The 20113-nt window shown below is 33.7% G+C and overlaps 1 protein-coding gene across 5 annotated transcripts; it reads left to right on the top strand.

The window, feature by feature from the left end:
- The first annotated feature begins 228 nt into the window (after nt 1-228).
- LOC106120161 (Synaptosomal-associated protein 24kDa) lies at nt 229-19911 on the top strand. 5 transcript variants are annotated; one of them, XM_013315392.1, is made up of 9 exons: nt 229-264; nt 544-605; nt 11080-11167; nt 11523-11564; nt 13665-13713; nt 16284-16401; nt 16522-16650; nt 16914-17058; nt 19670-19910. In XM_013315392.1, the coding sequence occupies exons 3-9, from the start codon at nt 11081-11083 to the stop codon at nt 19730-19732; spliced, it is 633 nt and encodes a 210-aa protein (XP_013170846.1). In that variant the 5' UTR covers nt 229-264; nt 544-605; nt 11080; the 3' UTR covers nt 19733-19910. The 5 variants fall into 5 exon arrangements, with proteins under 5 accessions (XP_013170846.1, XP_013170848.1, XP_013170845.1 ...); XM_013315394.1 differs by lacking the exons at nt 229-264; nt 13665-13713 and adding an exon at nt 14547-14595 and having other exon boundaries at nt 271-605; nt 19670-19911; XM_013315391.1 differs by lacking the exons at nt 229-264; nt 13665-13713 and adding an exon at nt 15389-15437 and having other exon boundaries at nt 271-605.
- The last annotated feature ends 202 nt before the right edge of the window (nt 19912-20113 follow it).

Here is a 20113-nt window from a genome sequence, read left to right as displayed (position 1 = left end):
TTTAAACTAAAATAGCAGAGTATCAGTATAAAAACTCTAGTTTATTAATTTGACTGTGTGATAGGTAAAGATGAAAATTATTTAATTAGATTCTTTGTAAATTAATTGGGAAAAGTAGTATTTACGATTTTAAAAAGGTACAGGTGCTGCCATCTCTTTTGAAATGGCAGTATTACTACAGAAACCTACTTACATTTTGCTACTAGATAATAGATGGCGGTAGTATAGCTGCATTGTGTCAAAATCAAGAGCAAATATAATAAGGTACACAAAACAAGTTCTAAATTAAATTTCTGCTAAACTTCTGTAACTTAAACTGTGCGAAGTAAATACTTTTAATTGATTTTTTAAGTCGCACCATTAATTGATTTTCAAAGTGTAACTGAAATTCAAAACGCGCATGTCAACGAAAACAGTTACCAATGCGCATAGTCAAAACATTGCGCATTTCGAGAGCTAACCTCATAGAGTCGATCGAACGACTGCTTGTAGGCGTGAAAGTCTTTCATTACTTTCATACTTGTTCTGTATTTTGGTGCCTAGTGGGTGTGCTAACGAGTGACTTCGGCTGCTTTGTTTTAGCTAGGTGCTAGACACAAATTCAAGTAAGTGCTCCATTTAAACACACATTAAAAAGTTATCAATAATTATTTGCGCAACATAAAGTATTTTCTTTGCAATAACGCAAGTACGTACTTAACATACTGCCGAACTAAACAATTTTTGATAAGAACTTATTAGAATATCATTAACCGCCCTACAAGATGATGTCATGTTTTGTTTCTCATCAATATTACAGCTGACGTCAAATTCGTGATTAAAACTTCACTTTTATAAATGTCCAAAAACACTCGTGTAAACCAAAATACGTATGATAAATTAACCAACAATCATTAAAGTTAATTTAATGAAATCCTTAATCTTTGAAATTTAAATTTAAATTTGCCTTCAGGTAAAATTTCTTTAATAAATGATGGACATCAATATTTTAAATCTAAACTTCAAAAAATATGCAGCAAAAACCAAATGTTAACTCTTAAAACCAATTTATTTCTAAAAATCCACCAACAGTTGTAAGACCAAACCATTTTATACTAATTCAATTTCTATGTCTTTATTTCAATGTTGGGTATCACTGCTTGGTTTGTTCTGGTGAAAAGAGAAAGAGATAGCCACAAAGATATGATCCAATATCATTTGTGTTCCTTGTAATTGTTATTACGATATGGATGGATTGTGTGCAAGAAGATATGACTAAGATATGTGTGAGTGGCAGCTGATTTATGGAATATAGTTGCATGATGAACTTTTCTTTTGTCTTGTGACATCTTTTAGACCTTTATATTTTTCTGCTTTAAGTTTATGCCGTGTATAAATTTGTAGCATATTTTAGACAATTTATCACATATCCATTTTATAAAAAGATAATACAAGTGTTTTATATGTTTAATTTTAAACTGGCTCCCTAAAGCAATTGACCTTATTTGAAGATAATTGCTACATTAACATTATTGCCAAGTACTTACTGAATGGGGCCACTCCAGTGAATGTATAAAGCCTTGCCAAAACATGCCTTTAATAATACAATGTGGTTACAATACATGATAATGTATTCAAACCAAGGTACATCATAAGTAATTGTTTTATTATTATTCTAGTGAAACAAAAATTATTGGTTCATATTTTTTCATTGTTGAAATGCAAATTTCAATATGTAAAACACTTTTCATACATTTTAGAATTATACATTTCCTTATCTATTTGTGTTGAAAATATATAATTAATAATGAATGGTCTGGTATATAAGTTAATTATGAGTTTGTCAGAGAACACTAATGCCTGCTGCTAGTTATCAAGCAATTCTTAAATAAATAGTTATTTCTTTTAATATTATTATTATAATATATATTCAAGATTAAAGTATTAAGAAATATGAAAATATGATTATGATTCAGAAATCTCTAGCTTCAATTGTATACTAAAAAACACTCCTTTGTTAATTTTTTTTTGGTGTTACATTCAAACAGGATTTTTGTAGTAATGATTCAGATTGTGATTACGAATCTGTGAGTCATAACAACGCTCTCACGCAAAATAAATGAACGCAATTATTTGTCATTTTTAAGTGCTTAAATTGAAATATTTGCAAAATAAAAGAGAATTAATAGTTTGAGTATAATTTACTCAACATGTGTAATGTATATTTGAATTTTAGCTTACATAACTGTTCAATTCAATTCACTTAATACCTGCATACAATTTTTTAACCCATTCTTTTTTTGTCAAAAAAATTATAGAGGTGAATATTTTTTTGTACATGTGTAATGACAGTCCCATAATTAGTAAATGTATTGTCCATTACTAATTGGTGTATGTAGAAGCAAAGGAGAGCAAAGCAAATTGGAGAAGCAAAATCAACAACAAAATTAATAGTTTATCCATAATTCTGCACAACATAGAGACTTGTCTACTTCATTAAAAGTTTTAATGAAGTTAAGAAATTAATTTACAGTCTACAAGTAACAGGCTCTAGGGTGTGACTTGTTGAAAGATGTTTCTAGAAATCATATTATCATCACTATTTAAGATTATTTATAAATATATCTTAATAAACTTGATAAAATATAATATTTTATGAATTTTATTAGTACTTTATATTGCATAATTTTATTTAGATTGCATCAATAAATTACCATCTCGTCCTATTATGCTACAGTGCACATAGGTTTTTCTCTTGACATTATATTTTGACTTACATAAACTACACTACTTACAAATACATAATACATTTCAATAAAATAAAAATTTGAAATGCCCTTCCTGACACAGCCGCGTAATGGAATACTCTGTCCACACTGTTACGTCCCAAGAGTTACAACTAAAGTCCATCATGAAGACAGTGTGCACCACAAAGGCAACACAGTTTCTATTGTGTTTATGGGCTTCCTCCTTTGCCTCTTCTTTAAAAAAAAGGATTTATAGATGAGGGAAGAGTTCATAAAAAAGATACCTTAGAACTCTTAAAGCTACATGAAACGAATTTGAATGTCCTACTCAGTTTTCATTGTCTATACACCTATATTGTTATCTTAGTTTTTACAAGGAGAATAACAGGTTTTGTACGGGTGTTCTAGCAATTTATAGCTAACAGTAATAATAGCATTTTTATGGTCCATATTTACTTTTAGTGCCTATAAACTATAGTATGGTTCTCTACACTTATTTTGCATTTAATTTTTGATACTGTTCTTAAGCAATTATAATTTTTACCTTACTTTAAAAATGCTACGTTTCTTTAATTTGTGACATTTTATATTAAGTAGCAGATTATCATATTAGTCGTAGATACGTAATTTGCCATCTTACTCCAAAAAAACATGAAGTTTTTTTACCTATTTTAGAAGACTTACAAAATTCAAACATCTATAACCAATGCATTAAATGAATTTCAAATTCTTTCGTTTAATATCTCGGTCCGATTTTTAACTTAAATCAATATCATTCATTTAAGAGTTCTTCAAACACAATTTTAATAAAATTCAGCCATGCCTATTAAATTAGAGGTCGCCGTAAGCACATCGTCAAAAGGTTTCGAAGTTGTTCCGCGGAAGGCGCAAATTGGATTAAATTTTAAGCTTAAAATTCTTTAAAATAATAGAAAACTCTTTGCAAATTAGTAATATTTATTTCATGCTTATTACTTATTTGAGATAGTGCATTTTGCCATTAATATAGATTAATAGAAATATACCTTTTTCCACAATAGTTGGAACATATAGTGTCTTTGTCTGTCGAGGCTTGAATAAAACAAAAGAACTTTTAAAGTTTAAAAATACTCGACAGTAGTTTTCTTATTTAGTCTATGAATTTAAATGCAGCACTATAGGCCATAACCTATTTCACAATGTTGCATTAGTAAGGGCTGGATAACTGATTAACAAATAAATTAGCTGAAATAAAGATTACTTTATGTTTGTGTTTCACCACTTATTGCCGGATTGTGAACTGCCAATGACGATTCTAACTGACAAATAAGTTCCAAGTAACTTATTCAGAACCTACTTGGACATTGTAGGATAGGCCCTTAATGCAACATTTTATTATATTTAGACTACGGTTACGGTCTTTTTGTTAAATAATTTATTTATAGTTAAAATATAGTTTTCGTCAAATCGAAAATCGAAAAACACATTGGTACATGGCGAGATTCGAACAGGACCTGCAGATAGTCAAGTGCCACCTGACCCTGAACCCTGAGCCACCGATGCTGTTTATTGCTTTTAAAAAGACCAACCTTAATATTAGTTAAGATCTTTTATGTTACCAAATTTGATATAAACTTCAATAAGACATTTATTAAAGGTTACACGTGTTCACAATATTTTAGTATTCACGGGGTTTTCATTCGCCCACGTTTAAGCTTTTAATAAAAGCCCGCTTTGTTTTCGCTCTGTTCGGCGCAGGTTACAATACCGAACAAGTGTTTTGTTTTTTCGAAATGTTAATTAAAAAACTCTTCAAGGTTATTATTTTAGTATAGTAAGTAGAAGTAAAATCGTTGGAATATCATACCGTGCTAGTACGATTTTTTCATATAAAAATGAACTCGCCAGACGAAATGGAATAACTTTACTTAAGGATTATTTCAATTATTTAAGTAGTAAAATAAAATGTAAAATTTAACTTTTAGTAATAATAAAAAATTGTGTTTAAAATGATAGAGTTTTTTTATATTTTATGTTGCCATTTCTCATAATAGTTTAAGTTGTTACGATTTAAAGAAAGTAATATTCTTTCAAGGATATTATACATAGAAAATTGTAAAGGTCAGATTGCACAACGGAAAAGCTTAGTGTCATCTGAACAGCTGCGCAACATCTGCATATACTAGATAGTGGATCTTTATGTTCGACCAGTATAAGTTGATCTTTGTCCCGGATACTGCCGTATAAAGACTTGAGTTCAGTATTAAACAAGTTAGAGTGGTTTCAACGGGGGTTGTTCGGGGTGTGGGGAGGGAGGGCGGTTGCGCGCGTCTATTGATTTTTCAGGCAAGCGAGCGCTTCTGGACTAACCTTCTCACGCCTATCTCCGCAAATGCCACGACTACTGTTTCAAGGGTCAAGTCGAATATCAAATTTCATATTCCTTGTTGTGGTTAAATTAATGACTATTTTTGAAATATTTTATAAAAGAACGTTTAAGCCTTTTGGTCGAATAACCCAATAAGGATATACAGCAACTATTTTTTCAGCTTGATTCAATCTGACTTTTGTAGATTTTTTTTATTGTTGTAACACAGGACACAAGTATTTATGGCAGTATCGACACAACTTAAAGTATTTATTAACCTTAACTTTCCACTTACTATTACTAATAATAATTTTGTTCCCGCCAAAATTAATAGTGACGTATGACGTCATAAACTCTTATTTGTAAATCAGCGCATGTACACGTTATATTACAATTTACGTAAAGCCCCAAGTTATTACTGAATTTATCCTTATATTTGCTTGTTAACAACGCAAACGAGATTTCGTTCCCAAGAAATGGGAAGGGATAATGCTTTGTTTGAATTATTAATAACTGTGGATTATACGTGGCCATGTTTTGGAGTTAAATATGACGGAATTATGGTAGCGAGGTCGACGCTCTTTGCTCTCCCGTGTTTTATTAATTCTAATTCAGTATTTTACATATAAGGAAACAAAAATATTAATATTGCTGAAGGAATAAAAAGCTAAATGCTCTGTACGCCTGTCTTCTGTTTGTTCTTTGCTTTTATTATTTGTGTATTCTGTTCTGATAATGCTTCTTACAGATATAATTGCTGTACATCCTTAATAAATAAATAGCAACAATGATTGACGATGTATCCGTGAGATTGTCCTAAAGTAACTTTGCACGCAACATAATTAACCAAATTAATTGATGTTCAAAAAAAAATTTTTTTCAAAGAGAATCAGAGATGACAATATAGAAGGGTTAATAGAGAATGATGTCGACACCAAGACTCTTCTACCGAATTGCTATGGATGAACCTCAAAAATTATAATATTTTATTTAAATTTGGTGCGATCTTGAAGAGTTTAATGTCGTGTTTTTTTCATTATGAATTTATAACAAAAACTTTATCTATAACCTTCATATAGAGCCTACGTAAACTATCAAGTCTAAATCAGATAAAATAAATCAGCTCAGTATTAATGGATCCTGCCTTGTTCAGAATTCATTAAAATTCAAAGGTCGGCACACAGCGCGATATAGCATGGCAGCAGTACATTTTGCATGCCTTATTCAAATTTAACAACTCAGCTTAGCCACGGTTCAACTTTTGCTTTCCATAACTATGTTTATTCGGTTCCATATTTATGGATTTTAACGTTTAACAATGACTTTTTTCAACTGATTCCGAAACCGAAAAACTTGTTCAAAAATAAGTTGTACGATTTACGAATCAAAAATGTAATTTAAATACCAATTTAATTGTGTTTTTTTTTCTCACAAATTAGAAATTTTAGACTCATCAATATTTTGATTTGAATGGCTTCCTCTGATTGATAGAAACCATTTTAAACTTTGTCTTCAATATTGACCTACTTTCTGTTTATAAACTAACCCTAACATTTTACCACGGCCTTTAATTACCAAGTGCTTCACCTTTCACGGGTCAAGTAATTAATTTTCGCTGAGTTAACAAGATCGTTATTTATATAAATTACTTGGCCGAGAAGGCCGCCTAGGGTAAAGAAAAGCCCGCTTTATAATCCACCTTTTAACTTATTAATAGCCTCAAGGTTAATGTTAGTTCACATGACCTTAAGGTAATTAAGCTCTAAAACATACGAAAACACTTAACACAATTTTAAAGCTAGATATAGATATTCCTTTCATGAGCAAAAGTTAAGAAGATTTTTGTACTTTTTATCATTAATACTCGTTACTGAACGGCAAAATGAATGTTGACGTCAAAGAGTCTTTTATGGGATTAAAAAATGATTAATCGTTGACTCCTGAGCCCAAAATCTCTGAAAAGATATCGTCATTCCTCACATATCTTTGAAAATAAATTCCAGCTTGATATCTTCACGCGTTTTTAAGAAAAAGGGTCTTGACAGGCAGACGTTTTTTTCCTATGAGGTACGGAACCTTAAAAACAGTGTTATCAATAGTGTTTTAAATAGGAATTTTTGTCTAAGAAACCAACGATAATTGAGTAAACCAGAAAATAATGTTTACTACAACAAATATTTAAAAAAAAAACGTTTGCAGCCGATGCATGCGATAAAGTGTACAATTCTATCAAATTCAAGCCTACGCAGTTAAGTAAACACTGTTCTATCATAAATCATGTTTATTTTCCTACAAGGAATTGTGTTCCGAACAGAAAAATAAATGTAATAAGATAATAAAAAAACTTAATCGATTATAGTCAATTCGAATAGTAAAATAAAGTAACAAGATTAACGACATTTAAAGTGGTTGTCTTATCTTGAAGAAAATTAATTTTACAGCTGTCTACGTAGCTCGACAAATCTATTACAAATGGTGGAATGAGAAAAGGTCAAAAGTTCCATTTCTTCATCTGCCAATTGCAGCAATTTCTCGAACGTCGTCTACTCTATGCAATAGCTTTCGCTATCTAGTGATAGGGACATTCTCCTCTCGTTTTTAATACGATTTCGTTGTTAGGAAATAATTGTCTCTGGTTAGTGAGTGCTTTATGTTTAAAGTATTCAGCACTACAGAATTTTAAAGCAGATTGGAGTACGGTTATGTTGTATGGCTGTCTTACTTATTGCGAATGTACATGGATGACCCGCTGATCGTTTCCCAATGTTTTCTAACTTCTTACTCATATTATAAATGCGAATGTTTGGATTGGTGGATCTCCAGAACAGCTGCACGGATCTCGCTGAAATTTGGCATAGATGTAGAATGTAATCCGGAAGAAGGTTTCTTTAATTTTCTGCGCGAACGGAGTCGCGGGCAACAGCTATAAATATACATAAATACTTACATAAGTGACGTATCGTAATGCTTCGCATGTTATCAGGTGTTTAATGTCACATGTAACTGTTTAATTAAATTACATTATAGCAATAGCGTAAAGGTTAAGAGTACGAACCGATTGAATCGTCGAGGGTTCTAATCAAGACACTATTGTCTCGTCTTGTAAACAATCCTACAGCTTAGTTGAAATGGTCACAAGAAATGAAAGTAAATTAATAAATATCTATAATACTAAAATTTTACAAAAAAAACTGTTTCAAGACAGAAATAATTATTTTGTACTTAACATTTTTAAAGATAAGACGTGTTATTTAGATTTTCATTCGTTTGTGAAACCAATTTACTTTAATATTTTAGACTATAGTGAAATAGCAGCTAAATATTAGTAAAGTGGATGGTATCTTTGAACTCATATTTCGTAAGTCAACAACCCCGACGAGCGATTTTACGAGGTGTCATACATTGAACCGTCTACTTGAGACGAGACTAACTTTGTTAAGAATTTTATATCAAATACATTTTACCAAATAACATCTTACTCCTTATTAATATTATAAATGCGAATGTTTAGATGGATGGATTTTTGTTTGAAGGTGCATGGATCTTGTTGAAATTTTTCTTAGATGTAGAACATAGTCTGGAAGAACACATAAGTTACTTATAAAGTTTAGTTTTAATTCCGCGCGGATGGAGTAGTGAGCGACACCTAGTTTTAGATAAACCATCAATAATGATTGTTATTTCCTTCCCCTTAAGCCAGTGCTCCCACACTATAAAAATAATAACGTTAGAAAACGATATCCATACCGATGTATATCATTATTATTAAATTAATTCATTTGTATAACAATACAGTTGAAGTAATTGCAATGTACGTTGAAATTGTACTTATAATAGTCCTGTCACGTAGCGCTGGGGCGAGGCAAACCACCCTCCAGTCCCACCCCCGTCCATCAAGGCCAACACCCACCTCCGCTCAACGTTGCGGCTTACGTAACTCTTTTGTTTGAAAAACACGAGTCCACGAGTTACGGCTTGCCTCAGCGATTAATTAAACCGCATCTTTATTTTTGTTTACTCAGACTGACCTTGAACTATTACTATGATAACCATGGCTTCGTAGTATCATACTTGCAAAAACGTACTATGGTCCCTCTAAATGTCTGATACAAGTTACACTTTAAAAGTGGATAATCTGTCATCAATATCGCGTTTTTAAGCGGATAGAATTTCAATTAAAGTCCTTGTAGACCCTGTAAGATTCTTCCTGAATAAATTATGAATATAAAATGACTCGTCCATCGAGCCAATTAATTTTATGGCAGTGGAAGATACTGATTTGTGTTCTTAATCTCTAGATAGCGATATGCAACGTATTCGTGTATCCAGCATCAATGGATAATCTAATTCACATCAGGTGTTTGTATGATTTTATAGAAAGCAGTGACGTGTGTACGTGAGAGCTCTGAATACATTCAACCTTTCATCTACTATAATTACTTGAACAAATGTGCTCTCAGAGATTATAGTTTTTGCTAAGTTTTACTTTTTGTAATCCACTTTCAAATAAACGTTAACGAGAGATCTTACTTAGGACTATACCCAAAGCATAGTATAAAACAATCAATCAAATCGTAATGTAAAAGTGGTTTAAATCCGGAACGGCTGCTTGGATTTCGCTGATATTTGGCTAGGATGTAGAACATAGCCTGGAAGAACACATAGGCTACTAATCAAGTTTTTTTTTATTCCGCGCGGACGGTGTCGCAGGCTAATAATCCATATTCCTGAATTACAAAGAAAGTGAAAACCCAATGAAATGTCCATTCTCTCGCTTTTTGCTCATCTATGTATTGACGTATTCGTTCATGTTGGTTGGTCACGCGTTATTTATTATCATCATTATAATTGACTTACGTTCACGATACAAAATCTATCCTATCTAGACTACATAGAATTTTATACTTAAGCATCGTATTTTAAGTTACGTTTTTCAAATGTAATATTTTGGTACTATATTTAACTATTGGTGAGTTATTTGTTATATTCATATAAGCTTATGTATTTCCAATCCGATAAGTATTTTTAGCAATACATTTTGAAAGAAAGTAATAGAACAACTTTTCTTGTTGGTAGAGAATGTAGGCGAAAGATTTTCCAAGATTAAAATCCGTGCAATTGAAAGCGGGTAGTTTAACAAAAGTTTTCCCGCAGCTGGATTCATAATGCGCCAACGTCCGCTGCCACGTCATTTATGTATGAACGCCTCGTTACTTTCTATACTGAAACTGTGTTTTGATATTTATAATATTTTTTATAAAAGATTCTAGGTAACAATTACGCTTTGGACTCAATGTCGTAAACTCTACATTATGGTTATTTTTTTTAAACAAATTAAATTTGTTTGTGTAATGCCCAGTTTACATTATTCCAGTCCAGTGAAAACTGTGCGAATTGGACTGGAATAATGTAAACTCGGCATAAGATTATATAATGAATAAATACTTTAGACATAAATCTGTAACTTTTTTAAAAAGTCTAAATATTCCACAGCTAAAGAAATGTTTATAAGTGTACCTTTGTTGTCGTTTTATTAATCAAAAGCTGCTTTAAAAAATAAAAAACTTTTGTTTTATACTCACTCTGCCACTGTCACTCTTATATTATGCGTAGTAAATGTCCTGTTTTTCATATTTTAAGTCCTAATTAGGTCGAGAAATGCGCGACTCTATTGTCCCATATAGTTATAAGCACACGAGTGAGCTTTCAAAGTTTATTTTATACTTGCAGTTTTGCTATCGTCAGCACAGATTAAAAAAAATAGCCTATAATATTCTCTCATACGTCATCACCTACCTCTCTGTTAATATCGGCCCTAATGTTTCGGATATTACCTGGAACAACTAAATACAAACATTTTGTTATCTTCGTTTCGAGATGAAATTATGTTAAGGTCTGATTGGTTCTAATCATTACACTACAGCCTATACTGATTTATAATCCATCTTAACCGATGCGACTTAGAATATAACACATTTTTTATAATACCAATATTACTGATTCCAGGATGCCTTCAGCCGCACCCCCAGAAAATGGCGTGCCACGCAGCGAGCTCGAGCAGCTGCAGATGCGAGCCGGTCAGGTCACAGATGAGGTCAGCATTCATTTATACTTCACACATGGTTGATGTTAAAGTAGGCCGGTTTGGTACCACGACCTCACAATACGAACCTCTAATGAGATGCAGACTTTTGATCTAATGGATTGATTCTTCGTTTATACTATGCTTTTTTGTTATTGACTAAAGGAGTCACTTAATGTGATATTTGTTTTTTTTGTATTTCTCAGACTTTTTCAGATTCTGGGGATCGAAGGAATGGTAATAGTTGTATCAAAAATAAAAAAGATGTGCCAGGATTAAAAAAGGCCCTTTTTACTGTCTAGCATTAGACAATATTATAGAGAATATAGATTTTATTTACTTTAATATATTATTTTAACAATTTCAGTCGTTGGAGTCGACACGCCGCATGATGCAACTATGTGAGGAGGTAAGACAACTTTGATATTATATTCGCCGTTTTTTTTTAAATATACGAACGATAAAATGAACATAATTAAAAACATTATTCAAATTTCAAATAAACTAAAATTTAATTATGGTCATTTTAAATAAATTATATTGAATTGAGAATATTGATATAATAAATTGCAAATAATTTCAAAATTAATATTTAATTTTCTGAATTTGAATTGTTAAAATGAAATAATTAAAATTAAATTCTATCACAATTTATATTGAGTAACTAATATTTAGATTATATTGTTTAATAATTATATTAATTCAAATTAAAATGTGTCTAATTATGTTTTGATAATATGTTATTTGTAATAATAATTGACTGTTCAAAGCGTCCAACATAATGTATACTGGAGAGAGTCCCCATTTGTCATTACTGTTACCTTAATGAATTGGGACACGTCGAGTGGCGTGTGTCGATTTTAATAACTTTATGTTTCTCTCATAGTTTAAGTATTTATGTTGAGTTGTTCCGTTGGTTATGTGATTATTTGTTATCTGTGAGAGAGGTGTTCTCGATGCGAGGGAGTGAGGGGTATAGCGGAAGTGTCCTGGATAGTCCCCCAGCTCGGTCAGATACGCCCGTCCCTCGACCCCTTAGGGCGCAGCCTCCGCTACCCTGGCTGTTGTGTTTCGATGTTGCTACATATGTGGTCATTTTTATTTCTTTTAGTAGTTCTCCCATCCCAAACTTTTGTTTTGTTTTTGTTCAATCCCTTTTTGCCTTATTATGTGTATTTGTTTATAACCATACGTAAATGGGTGTTGCATGATCCGTGCCTAAATGTTTCCAAATATGTTAGATATCTTTCTAGCCCTTTGTGTTGTAGCGATGTTTATGTTGTTGAGTGTTCCCCGACCTACTGGTCCTCGGCGTTGACAGTTAATTATACCAAATTATATAAATTAATAAACAGCATGGATGATTTTAATATTAAGATAATAAGTTAACTGTCAACTCCAGAAAGTTATTTGTCCAAACCAGCCGTTATTGTTTCCATAGCATGAGCCCATTGCAATATAGAAAGCGTCCCACGAATAGATAGACCATATACTTCTCAGATAGCATACCCCTTAGCGCATATCAATATGACCTGAAAATGTTTGCTTACATTTCTCAATCTTGTTTTGTTATGCTTGGGCTTGCTTTCGAAATGAAACCTTGACCAAAAGAAATTCTCTTAATGAAAGAAATCCGCCACTCTGGCTAAAATCACTTTCTAACGCACTCTATCTTTCTCTTCTTTTAAAACCTTAAATGGAAACATTGTCAAATCTCTTATATCTGATTTCTTTTTAAATATATCTCTTTATCACTTTAAATTGAATAATGTCACAATGTTATAAACTAAATGTCTATTGAGGTTAAATACTATCCTTTTTTCTAGTTGTCTCTGTATCGTAGGTCTCTGTGTAGTGGCTGCTGTCTGTTGTTGACTGTTATCTTATGTTATATGATTTTCATGCCTTCTCGAACATTCACAATACTGTCAGTATGTGGGCGATACACACCATGGACCTACCACTTGACTCCAACAGATATATCGAGCTACACCTGAATGCAACTCTCACCACAAATACAAAACAATATTATTTTCATTATTATTTACAAAAACATTCTATTTTTGTATCATCATTATCTTTTATTTGATACTTTATTTATTTTTATTCCTTTGTGTTGTTATTATTATATTCTTACATGTTATGTTATTAATATTTTTGTTAATAGTTATATAACTCAAATGGCCGAACTCTCAACATTGTATCAAATATATTGTATTGAACACAATACAGAATCAGAATTACTTCATGACACTTTCCAGATAACAAAAAGACATCTACAGAAACATTATTAGTATATTTGTGAATGAGTAAGGGTACACGTGCGTTCTGAAGGTGTCTTCCCGCTCGCGACACTAGCGTAAGGCAAGGCAAGCAATAAATACATGACAGTGAGACACGCACGTGACGGCCGCACGCCGTGCCGAGGACGGCCGGCGGCACGCCACTCACTCTACTGTACCCCTCACAACTAACATGCTCTGACTTTTTGTTTCTGCCGCTGGTCTAGAGCAAGGAGGCCGGCATTCGAACTCTGGTCGCTCTAGACGACCAGGGAGGTGAGTGACCTGCAAAATTTGCAACACTAAATTACTTACAATTTTATCTATTTTACCTTTTTTCGCTAATCTTGTTCGAGCGCCGTAGGGTTTTCAGCCGAGCCGAAGCGGGGCTCGTCGGCTTCGATCAGCTAAGGGGGTAACGCATCGACTGTTTGTTTAAACTTACGCTACGGTTGAAACGCAATGCAAAGGTGCGGGCATCCTCCGAGCTTCGACTTACTTATTAACTACGCACACACAGCTTGTCACGGAAAACCCACATCTTTGTATGCCTCGTTTGTAAAGTAGATGATATACACCACTTTGCACAACCCGACAGCGAGCGCTATTCCCGCCGAAGCCGGCCGGGCCGGCGGACCGACCGATCGACATTATACAGAAACTAAGTTAAATCCGATACTTTACATTGTGCATTCCAGATGATGGTACTCGACTCTAGAAACTTACCTTATTCACATGAAACGTATTTATCGATTTAAACGAGCGATGTAAATTCGAAACGCTTCTCCTCAACGCACGACTCTAAACATCACACAGAATTATCATGAATCATATGAAACTGCGCACAGATAAAACTGAGTCTGGTTTTACTTGCAAGCTTCACTGCATGCATGTGGTTGTTGGTCGAGTAGTGTGTGATAGCGCGGCGGGCACGCACGCACGCAGCACGCACGCCGGCACGCAGCACGCCGCCGCGCCGCGCCGCCCGCGCCCGCGCCCGCGCCGCGCCCTCTCCGGCACCGCACCCCGCAACCCGCCACCCGCCACCCGCCACACACCCCGATACTCTCTCCTGCGATATATTATTTTGATTTGTATTTTATGTATAGAGCGAGGACGCCGGGGGGCAAGCGCTTCATATGTTGAGTCACCAGGGCGGTAAGACCTACTAACACTGGGTAGTCCAAACGTGAGAACGTCTGTGTTGAATGTGCAGTAAAATAATAACTCTTTGTTTTTTCTTTGACGTTTCTCTTGAATAACGACTTGTCTCAGTTCGATGTTGCGTGTGTTTCTATGTTTCGATGGGGATGACTTTACCGACATAGTGTATATAGATAAGCCCGATGGCCGTTCGTTGCTAAATGTCGCAAAAGACTGTTACCTCTATCTTTTGCTGAAGATTTAATTTGTGTGAGCTGCGCAATCTGTTTAGTTCTTCCGTTGAATTTTCGTTTTTTGATCGGAACGCTTTTTATAGGTATGTTTATTTCTCTTTCCCAATGTACTGTTCTCTTCTCTTACAATGCGCGGTACTGCCGCGATGCGAGCCGCGGCCGCTATCTATAGCTCTAGCACGCGGTGGTAGAGCGGCCTTGTCCATGGCTAAGCGTACTGTCAGTGTTAGCGCAGTAGGAAGGCAGGCTCGGCTGCGAGGCCGCCGCTCGCTCCTCCACACTACATCTTACATGGATCATTTCTCTTCTTCGACTAACCGACTTTGCTATTATCACCGTTCATTTAGGAATGGCTTTTATCGATATGCTCATTTGCTAAGTTGATTTGTTTTTTTTTTGACGCGACCGCGGGAGGAGTGGCCTCACGCCCGTGCTCATTTATTTTATTTTTTCTTTAGTTTTTTGATTTTATCGCGCGAGGGGGGCGCGCCGTGGCCGCTCCGCTCGCCGCGCGTTGTTTGGCGAGCTATAGTGACATCATTATTGTGTTGTAGAGTCACGAGGTGGGCATGAGAACCCTGGTCATGCTGGATGAACAGGGCGGTAAGCATCCAGTAGTATTATTTTACATCACCCATAAATAGTAAGGCTTGTGTCTGAAATGCCGATTCAAACCTAAGTGACATCATTGAATAGCGATGAATTAAATATTTGATCGATTGAAAAATGCTAACAGTTGTACTTCAACGGACGATAACGGGAAGTACAGACTTGTTCACCATCACCAACAATATTTTGATCAGTGAATAGACGGCACGGGTCGTTTCGCCGCGGCACGGCCCGACGCGACCTAACAATCATCTCAATAAATCAGACAGTATGAATTATTTTCTTTAGTTTTTCACGCATCTAGCTATGCACGTCTACTTCTAATCTCGCTGTTATTTGCATGATTTTAGTATTGAGATTATTAATATCTATATGTTAGTCATTACGAGTTTTTAGTATTGTATCACTCAGTATCAGCACATACATCATATTAAAAGGTAAATTTTAATTCTAGCTAGCTAATATCGAACCAGATCAAGTGTGAGACAAATAAACAGACAAGCAAAACTCAAACGAGACGACACGAAACTGTCTTTAGTCGCTTTGAACTCGATAGAGCCGCTTCGATGTTTTGTCAGCATGATTTTAGACCACACTACAAAACCATTATAATACAAACAGAGAGATCTTGTCTTGCACTTCATCTTGGTTATTGTCGAGAGCGTTGAGAATTTACCCAAAGTAAAATTTTAAAAAATGATAAAAATATTTAAAGAACTCGAATCATAATGAAAAGTAAATTGGTCGCGTAGTTGAATTTAAAGGTTAGGCGCTTTACACATTTCCGCGGAGTGTTGTGAAGGGCGGTCCTAAAGCGATCATGTATGTGTGTGTGGACAGAGCAATTGGATAGGATCGAGGAGGGCATGGACCAGATCAACGCCGATATGCGCGAGGCCGAGAAGAATCTTTCGGGGATGGAGAAGTGCTGCGGCATCTGTGTTCTGCCATGCAATAAGTATGTCCCATTAATTTTGGATTATATTCATTTCAATAAAGGTCGGACGAGAAAGAATTTTGGTAATTTTCATCCAATTTTATTCAAATAAACTGTACAAATGGACATATAATTTTTCAGGGGTGCCTCGTTCAAGGAGGACGATGGCACCTGGAAAGGCAACGACGACGGCAAGGTAGTCAACAACCAACCCCAGCGCGTGATGGACGAGAGGAACGGCATCGGCCCGCAGGCTGGTTATATAGGCAGGTCAGTGTTACACGACAAATATTAAAATCTAATACATAATACAGTAAAATTCTATCATTCTTCGGAGGACTAAAATTAGGACTTCGACACGCACATTTATCAGACTAAACTTGTAACGAAATGCTTCCATATGACGCCTATCTTCTGTTTGGTTGTGGTATTTCACCGGTCGAGCCGATACATGTACCCAAAAAATGTTACGAAAAATACGAGTGTCAAAATTATATACGTTATTTACACATCATAGTTTTCTCAAATACCAGAATAACGAATGACGCGCGCGAAGACGAGATGGAAGAGAACATGGGTCAGGTGAACACTATGATCGGAAATCTGCGCAATATGGCGCTTGACATGGGCTCCGAACTAGAGAACCAGAATCGCCAGATCGACCGCATCAATCGCAAGGTAATGTCCCTTATTTATACGAAACTCGTCAATTTAAAACGGAATTATTTAATAAACAGGTGATTGCGCTGTTCAACTAACCAGATATAATATATCTTAATTCTTACTAATATTATAAATGCGAATGTTTGGATGGATGTTTGTTAGAAGATATCTCAATAACAGCTGCGTGGATCACGCAGAAATTTGACACAGATGTATGATGATCGCAGTCGCAGGCGACAGCAAGTTACATGATAAAAAGTCCATTCCGTGGTACAAATTCCATTTGCCGCAACTGACTGTCAAAATGACGCGAACTACCGAACAGGATTCCCCCTCCACTATTTATAAAGCAGTTATCATTTTATTTTATAATGATGAATATGGAAATATCATAACGAAAATGATAAAAGTGTAATATTGTGAGTCATAGTATTGTTATATCTAAAAAAATCATCGTGAATAGAACTCAGACACGACAATAATGATTAGATATGGGAGTGAAGATTGAAATCTGTCCTCTTAAGCGAATGTGACATAAATATTATTGCTCAAAATAATTGATAAGGTTGAAATAGGTAATTATTTGTGTGTGTTTACTTACACTGTAATAAAAAATAAAAAACAATTTAAATTTGTAACAGCGCAATCACTTGATAAGTATTTTTTTTTGTAAAAAAAATATTTGCAAAATATTTGTTAAATGACGAGCTAATATTTTTATTATACAAAGATTTTTTATTTGTGAATATTATAAATTTAAATACTCTATTTTTTTAAGTAAATCTTAACAATTGTATATTATTATAAAATTCAAGGAGTTTTCTTACTAACGAAATTCCTCTCATTAACATTTCAACTTGGGTAGTTTAGGATTGTAGATGGAATGTTAAATATGTGTGTAGTATAACAATCAGTATTTACAGAAGTCCCATTAGAATTGAAAATTCATCAATTTTAGACTAATTCTATATTTAATTTTGATGGGACTTCTGTGTTTACTGCATTGTGGCGTCATTCTTGTGGTTATCTTGTTCCTGTTGTTGTCCTCAATATTCTATCGCTTGTACTAATACTTGAAGATTTAGCTTAGTGGAATGTCTATAGTTTCCTGTTCACTCGAAGCATGATTCCTTTCATTATTGTAGTTAATAGGTGCAATAGGCCGATGTCAATACATTGGACACAAAATCTCAGTTAACTCAAACAGTAATAAACTAGCAGATAAGGTATCACAAGCTAGTCTATGTCAGATTTGCTAAAAAATCTTTAGGATTAATCCGATATCAACATATCTAACACTCATGCTAAGTTTATTAGAACATCCCTATGTTTTTATTAATTTATATCCATAAGTTATAAGCTATAAGGCAAAAAGTCAGTTGAACCAATAAATTAATCTTGAACCATTAATTATCTTGAATTTATATTGCAATTTTATAATATTGCATTTTAAACATTTTATGTTCCAATTCGTATTTCTATAAACTAATGTAGTTTATTAAAAAAAAAGACAAACATATCCAACTTTTTTGAAGCCTATGAATATTTTTTTAAGTTTTGATTCTAATTCAAATAGAAGCAAAAATAAATGTATTATAAAATCCCCTATACCATTCATCTGTTTAGTTTGATGTTTTTGTGTGACGATTGAAAAAAAAATCTAGAAATTGTTGCTTAAATAATCTGTGTGAGTTTTGTATTTCATAGTTTGAGATGTCACGTAGATAGCTAAAGATTGTCTATGGATCATTCGCCTCTCAATTATTGGTACAATTCGTATTCCCCAATTTATGTTAGGGTTACTGTTTACTGTGAAACAAAACAAAAAACACTTTTTTTTCTATATCTTAGGGTGAATCAAACGATGAAAGAATAAGGGTGGCAAACCAGCGCGCGCACGAGCTCCTCAAGTAGACATCGCAACACATACACAGAAACATACACACCAACTATCTCGTGGTCTTTAAAACCGCCGATTGCAGAGGTTACATCTTAATCTTAAGGAATTCACATTTTTTTTTAATTACTTAAACATAAAAGCACTTTTTAAGGTTACTTTCTAAGTATAACCAGTAAATGACATTGACATTTAATACAGATTATAAATATTCTACTAACATTTAACTGTCAGAACTAGCTCGGCCTTAGTCGTTGCCTAACGCTTTCATATCGGAATGGTATGTTACAATATCCTCTCCAAAAGCTTTGCTCATGCTTTAAATGCATGCACTATGTAAATAACTAGGCAGGGAATGTATAACGTATTAATATCATAACAATGTTCTTACACGAGAAATGTCATATCGTAACACATTTAACCACTTCACACTTCATTATCTGTGGAACTAAACTGATACTAACAATCCTTGAATATTATTAAAACTCTACAAAATGTTTTTCAAACAACAAAAAAGTAAGATCTATCCAAGCCAAAGCTTAAAACATAAAAAAATTATTTAAAAGTGAATTTATTTACAAATATCTCGTAAATTTTTTAATAATTATTTTCCAAAGGATTTTTTTTTATATTAATGTGGCTTGAATAGATTTTTATAAGTTTGTATAGAGTATTACAAATACATGATAGAATGGAATAGAAAAAGAAAGAACGAATTCTGTACCTTAGGGTGAATCGAATGAAACGAGGATAACGTTGGCGAACCAGCGCGCCCATGAGCTGCTCAAATAAACGAAGATGGCGCCCAAAGACAACACAAACACTACATTGTCATTTACATTTCTGTTCCAATGTTGACAGCATTCAAAAGACATAACCTCAAACTATTCCTATTACAAATTGCTTCTTAAATAAAAAAATAGCTTAGGCCAGTATTCATATAAATTATTGAAAATTAAAATATAACTTATTTTTTTTTTGTATTACAATTAGTAGATATATTGTTTTTTTTTTTACTTTTTTTTATTTTCATTTAGTACTGTTATTTGTAAACTGAATAAAAAATTTATGAAAAATTTCTACGGAGTGGTTAACGCTTATTATATTGATTCAATTTTTTTTTACAAATTTAAATTATTTTACATAGTTGAATATAATTGTCATCTCTGCAAT

The sequence above is a fragment of the Papilio xuthus genome, unplaced genomic scaffold (assembly GCF_000836235.2).
Source record: "Papilio xuthus unplaced genomic scaffold, Pxut_1.1 DF826961.1, whole genome shotgun sequence".
Taxonomy (NCBI): Eukaryota; Metazoa; Arthropoda; class Insecta; order Lepidoptera; family Papilionidae; genus Papilio; species Papilio xuthus.
Note: the sequence above shows the minus strand (reverse complement) of the source record. Positions and strands in the feature narration are given on the sequence as shown.

Bases quoted from the DNA above. Each gene is read 5' to 3' on its own strand.
- LOC106120161 (XM_013315394.1), top strand. From the start codon at position 11,081: ATGCCTTCAGCCGCACCCCCAGAAAATGGCGTGCCACGCAGCGAGCTC. The intron at 14,596-16,283 runs GTAAGACCTACT...GTGTGTGGACAG, and splicing joins TATGTTGAGTCACCAGGGCG to AGCAATTGGATAGGATCGAG. The intron at 16,402-16,521 runs GTATGTCCCATT...ATAATTTTTCAG, and splicing joins TGTGTTCTGCCATGCAATAA to GGGTGCCTCGTTCAAGGAGG.